The 6,445-nt window shown below is 42.3% G+C and overlaps 1 protein-coding gene and 1 long non-coding RNA gene across 2 annotated transcripts in view; both read left to right on the top strand.

The window, feature by feature from the left end:
* The first annotated feature begins 6 nt into the window (after positions 1-6).
* Positions 7-6,445, top strand: part of SLC1A2 (solute carrier family 1 member 2) — an 87,922-nt gene continuing 81,483 nt past the window's right edge. The window contains exon 1 of the mRNA XM_017741865.1: positions 7-201. Coding sequence (XP_017597354.1) covers positions 185-201 — 17 coding nt within the window. The 5' untranslated portion in view covers positions 7-184. The remainder of the gene's footprint in view (positions 202-6,445) is intronic.
* On the top strand, positions 209-6,289 carry LOC108448532. Its single transcript, XR_001864430.1, has 2 exons — positions 209-4,881; positions 5,790-6,289. It is a non-coding gene; the product is annotated as an uncharacterized LOC108448532 (long non-coding RNA).

Raw genomic sequence — 6,445 nt, 5'->3', positions numbered from 1 at the left:
GTGGGGGAGAGCCGAGGAGCGGAGCTGCCGGATCCTCGCCCTGCGGAGCCCCCAGGATTACAAGGAATTGCGTGCTCCTTCCCAGACGTGAGCGAGGGTTATACCAAAGAGCCAACCTCCTTCGCGCCCTGCTGTCCAAATTAATCCCTTGGACCCTTGAGAAGACAGGGGGTTTTTCGGAACCATGGCATCGACAGAAGGGTGAGGGGGACCATCTCTTGGGTGGGAGGAACGGGAGGATGGGGGAGATGCCCGGCATTGTTCTTTTGGTAACAGAGTTTCCTGTCATCTGCTTCATTGTTGATCCTTGCCCCTCGCCATTCCCTAACAGAATAATTAGGGAGCGAGAGGAAAGGAGAGGCAGACGATCCACATATAGAAAAGAGCGAGGGAAAAAATTTCAAATATGAACCACTGAAAAGGTCTTGGTTTTCCTCCCATCACTTCTTTATTTAACCCCTGGGGGGCAGATCAAGCTTAAACCACCTGCCTGAAAGAAGAGTACAAATGAATGGCTCACTCAAAAAGGAGGGTGAAGCTTCTTCCTAAATATAATAGTAGTAATAATAATAATAATAATTAATATTATAATTTCAAAAATAATCAAAAACTTGTCCTCCCCAGCCATCCCTTCAAAAGGCAACAAACAAATCCAACTTCTTGAGGAGTTGTGCAATTTTGCAGTTCTGTGCCAAATGCGTTAAAGTTCTAGCAAGAGAAATGCTGGGAAGGGCAAAGGGTTCTACAGGAGGCTTTAAAGAAAAGCAAACACAGTACAGCTCTGGTAGCGTCCCTTGGAAGAAAACCGTTGTCCCTACAACAGTTGTCCCTACAACTCCTGCCAGGACTGCAGGAGTCACCCGCTTCATCGCTCTGAAGAGGCAGAGGGCTTGTTCAGTTTACAGACTTGCAGGTAGTAGGAAAGAAAAGAAAAGAATTCCTTGATCTCTGCTTGCCCTCTTATAACACTACCTAGTATTAGACTGCGTTTAGTGTGAGCCTCCCCTTTATCCCTGGATGTTGTCATGTTGTATCAGCATGATCTGCTCAGGATAGGACTCTCTAAGGACAGAGTGCAAAAGGAAGCTCTGTTTATATTGCCTTTGTGTCTCTCAGGCTAAAAGACTTGCTGAGCTGATTTAAATAACCCAACACATGTCTGGGAGGATGTGCACACAAGTGTCCCATTACCTGGTCAGAAGAAGAAACTGGCTGGCTGTGCAGTGGCCCCCAGCAGTTGGCTTGGGAGGAATGGAAAGTTAGAAAGTATTGGTTTGGGTTGCTTTGGAAAAAGGACAATCCCCCAGTTGATCAGAGGACAAATCTGTGAGGCTCTTCTGGCTTTTCTCAGGACTGTGACAGAAGTCATTAATTTATCATTTGGTATTGCCTTGCCTTTTCAGGGGCTTTCAGCACTGAATTTGTACATTTTTGTTTTGGTGGCAGCCCAACAGTTTAATCTGCCCTATGTAGCATTTCCTCTGACAATGAAATCACTTAACTAGATACTGTCAACAAATGATCAGAGCCATGAGGAAGAAGCTCAGAGATGGAAGAACCAGCCTAGGGTTGCAGCTCTGTCCCTTCTGTATCCTTGGATTATCCCCACTATCATTCTCCTCTGGATGGTGCAGTCATCTACTGTTTATATTCCCACCTGAGATGGCTGTGCTTGTTTTGGACCAGTGGTGGAAGGTGGAATCAGTTGTACAAGAGTTTAATAAGGGGTGGCTGTGTTAGAGAGATCTGTCAACTTCAGAAGAAAGGAGGTTTTAAATGTGTGTATAACGAGAAGTGCTTTTAGAAGAATTTGACTGAATAGGCAGGCTATGAAAGATCAGAGTGCCAAAACCAGAAAGGCTTCAGTAGATGCATGCTTTTGTTTTCCTTATGGAACAGAGCTAAATTGTCAGGGTGAGAAAAGAAACGAGTTTAGGCCTTGTTTTCAAACCTTGTAGGAAATTTACCTAGACTAAGACAAACTGAAACAGTTGTTTGATATGATTCAGTTAGTGGTCTGTGACAGCTGAAGGAGGTGTGGAAAAAGAAGTTGAGTGGGAAGGATTTCAATTGTCAATCCGTATTTACCAGTAAGAACCTCTTCCAAAGCTGAATTCTCATCTTTCTCTCCCCTCAAGTGAAAAGCTGAGTGTAGAGATTAGCTTTCACTCTGGCATAAAGGTCAGCAAACTGAGGCACCAAAAGGATATTCATGGAAAGCGAATATTGACTGGACCTTGTTCAAGAAATGCTTTCCACCAGCACTGGCACAATGTGAGAATGGTAGCAGAAACACTGCTCTGCTTGCGGCAATGGGCACTATCTCAGGCACACACAGGTACATGGAGAAGGACCTACTGGTGGTGGGAACAGAGGGATACACTCCAGATCAATATCTAGTTGCTCGTGGGATGTTCAGCTAAATATGTTAGTTGAGACCAGGAGTATATAAAGATTTTATTTTGTGGTGACAAAACTGCTCCAACTACAGTCATTTTTGTAGTGACATATTACTCTTCTAACAGGAAAGCTTATGTAAAATCTCCAAAGTGAGGATGTCAGGTGTGTGACAAGGTATTTAATGAACAAAAGGCCCTGAGATATACACACAGAGGAAGGTAAATCTGTGTTCCATTGTTAAGAAGTAGTGGTCACTTACAGCCAGGATTTGCTATGGCAGATTTCCTTGCCTGTGCCTTTCCAGTCATTATTTTCCTTTTCTTTCAATGTCTTATTTGGTTAAGCTTATCCACGTATGGAAATTTGCTGAACAAATCTTTCTGTTCCAAGAGGATGGTCAACAATGGGGAACTTTGGTTGGAAGAAAATGAGAAAGGAAGTGTTTAACAACACGACAAAATCAGACCCATGTGTCCTCTGGGTCTACCTTACTGTAGTACCATTTAGGGGGATTTTGGTTTACGCTGTCTGTATCTTGAAGTTTTAGTCTTTCTTTCACAAAATCCCCTGATACATCTCAATACTAAGATGCATTTTTGGTGTTTAGCTGGTGCTGAAAATGGAAAATAGCCTGTTCAAGGAGGAAGGGCTAGCACCAAGTATGGATACAGTGCAAGGTTTCTTGTTTTCATGTTCCGTCTAAACATCCTCAGCTGACCATGACTGCAGGTGGGATGCTCCTGGGAGACCTGACCTTCTCATCTGTGCTGGCATCGCCTTTCATGAGTCCTTAGTGGGGTTCAAAGATCCCAGGACATGAGTTCATACCCACAGACTATGGTGTCTGGTGTAGGGCTCAGTACGTGGTGGGTTGATCTATGGAGATTTACCAAAGCAGAGCATTTCAGCATTTCCTTTGCTTTTACAGGGTCTTGATAGGACCTAAAGGTTACATAAGATTGACTGATCAGTTGATACCCATGCTTGCCTTCAGACCTTTGACCACAAAGTCCTTGCTTCACATGGTGTTATTATTGCTCTTATCTTTCTCTTTAGTCTTACTAAAGGAAAAGAATAGAGTACCTTGATACTGTTCTGTTTTGTTGTTCTTGTAGTTAAAAAAAAAAAAAACAACCTTCCAGAGTGCTGATTTAGATACTCTAAAAATCTGGAGATGTGTTAGTATTTTGTATGCCTCTAAAGAGTGGGAGTTTCAGGTGTGAAGTTTGGATTAGGGTCTGCTCCTTCAGGAATATAGCCACTAGGAGACACTATCACTGCATCTATAGAAGCAACTTAACCAGAGGTAGAGCAGGTGTGTGAGCTGGGAGCTCAGCCCTCTGGCAGGTCAGCCTCAGAGCAGCCCCGTGCCTTTGGCTGGGCAGCCCTCTCTCAGTCCAGGGGGATGGTTAGGGAGTCAGCGTGGGCCAGTGGCCATTCCCAGTGGGCAGTTTGTTGTGATCACCATATTTTGCAGAGGTTCTTAATACTGATGTGGGCTCTTCTACTTCCGTTGGTCTCAGTTCCGAAGAGCCGTCCCAGGGAAGGTTTATGAAAAGCACAGACATGTCACCCGTTCAAATTTCTGAACAGTTAACAGCCACTTTTGTGTGTCTGTGTGTGTGTGTGTGTGTGTGTGTGTGTGTATGCACCCTGCTACAAAATAAATCAGTGAAGTGGAAGAGCATGAAACATTACTGTGTTTGAATAGACAGAAGTCTGGGTGATTGCTTAGCGTCATGGTTTGATTAGTGAAATAGTGCTTCTCAGTTCTGTGTGCACTTAATATAAATGGTGTTTGTGTAATATGAAATGGCACAAATGCAGTGCTCATATTCTGTTCAGCGTAGCAGATAAACTGCATGGTCAGTACGGAGATCCCTGCCTTGGTATTTGACTTTACCAATATCTCACTTAGAAGGAAAGAAACAAACAAAAAAACTTCATCCGAGGTCCATTCCTCCTCTCCAAACTTGGTTGTTTTTACATTCTTCTATAGATACTCTTATGTTTATCTCAAGTTGCTCAAGTTGTTTCTGGAACGGCAGTTCCATCATCAGGAGTACTGTTTGCCTGTGCGAGGAGATCACCAAACAATAAAAGTTTGGTCCAGACTAGAGTGCATATGATTTGATTTCTCCAAAATTAGCCATAGCTGTGGAACTCCCATTGGTTTTATACTAGCTGTAGACAGATGCTTATTAGTCAACATAAGTTGACACAAGAGGCACAAATAATAAATACCTTACTGACATAAAGCTCTGTGAATACAAGTTAACCTGTCAACATTTTTTGAACAAATTTGAACATTAAGAATTAATTTAATACACAGGATTATTTTTTTAAGTCATGCAGCCGTGATGGTTTTGGATCTTGAAGCAGGAGTCATAAGCCATTTGCTGCATTGTCAAGACAAAGCCTGAAAGGGAGATTGCCAGCATGTATTATTCACCTAGCCTGGAGACAACATGACACACCTAGGTGAGTCAGGAACACTAACTTGGCGTTTCATCGTAGGGTTCTGGCACCTACATAGGCGAGTGGGTTTTCAGGATCTGCCACAATATGTACAACAAGCACACCCACGCATTTCTTGTCATCTGAGTTCTTATTCTGTAATTTACCCACAAAATTCCTCTACATGGAAACTTGAGGAATTATTCTGGCACAAATATTTAGATACTTCAGAGGATGAAACTTCCCAAGCGCTCTCACTGTTATTTTTATGCAGGATTTGATGAGCACCAGCATAGGATGGAGATGTTTTACCCTATGCTCTTTCTTAGACATTTTGTGGGACAGATGGAATGAATGTAGCTTGGTAATTAGTCATATCAGCTGTGGCTCTGACCTCATTTCACTGTTGTCAATTGCAAATCTCTCATCAATTTCAGTAAAAGACACTTAGGCTTTACAGAAGATAACTCATGATCCTGAAATGACACGATAGTTCTCATGGCCCCAACCTTCAGTCTGGCCTTGAGATACGCTTTCAAAAAGAAGTTTTTGCCTAGACAGTAACTCCATTTTTAGCCATATTCAGATCATTTTATAGACAGACAGGGATTAATATGTTTCCTATAAAGTCTACAGGTACTTATTTATTCTGAACTTTTTGGAAATAGCAGATTAGAGTATTGGCTTAGATATATGAAGCCTGAAGGGAGATTGTGCTTCCTTAAAAAATGACTAAAGTCTTCAAAAACCATGTCTTACCATAGGTTTCTGTGAGATAAATACATATGTACAGCCTTCTCTGTTGACATACATGTAGATGTTTGTGTACAATGCACTAAGAAGTCAGCATACAAAGCAGTACTGTATTGCTGTACTAGCAAATTATTGCATTTAATTTTCTCTTCATTTTCTTGTTTCCCCTTGATCTACAGGCTGTCCCAATGAAGACTGCTAATAACCGTAAATTTGTGAGCAGTGGGTCACAGTTTTTCAGCTTAAAAAGACTGACATTAAAACTCTGTCCTCTTGCACCTGTGTGGCAGTATGGTTGGCATGTGGGTTCCTTCTTGGTGTAGGTGACAGTGGGAATGCTGGGACTCTGTGTGGAAGGACATGGATCCCACACTAACTTGAGCCTGCAGCACTGGGCTGTCTGTGCAGAGTTGTCTCCATACCGAAGCAGTCTGTGCATGTGAGGGGTGTGGGGCGAAGGCGCAGTGCTAACAAGCGGCCCTTCATCTTCAGTGCTTTCTCATGTAATACCTTTCCATTTTCTGTGTGATTTAATTCTCTTCTCCAGCAGAATGTGTTACAATGCCTGCTATTTTGAGCAATTAATTGTATGGTTTCTTGAAAACACTGGCTGGATCTGTCAAATCCATCATCTCTGTAATCATCCATCCACTAATAAAACTCCTCTCTTGCCAACTCAGTACGTTTCACCCAATTTTAGCCTCCAGCTTGTTACTTTAAAATGCTATTACCAGAGGCATACAAGCAATAAAAATAAGTGTGCTTTTATAGGTTTAATCCTACTTCTGTATTAATTTAAAGGCTCTCAGTGTGCCTAAAGTTTTAAGACAATTAA

This window comes from Corvus brachyrhynchos, unplaced genomic scaffold (genome assembly GCF_000691975.1).
Source record: "Corvus brachyrhynchos isolate BGI_N302 unplaced genomic scaffold, ASM69197v1 scaffold115, whole genome shotgun sequence".
NCBI classification, from domain to species: Eukaryota; Metazoa; Chordata; class Aves; order Passeriformes; family Corvidae; genus Corvus; species Corvus brachyrhynchos.
Note: the sequence above shows the minus strand (reverse complement) of the source record. Positions and strands in the feature narration are given on the sequence as shown.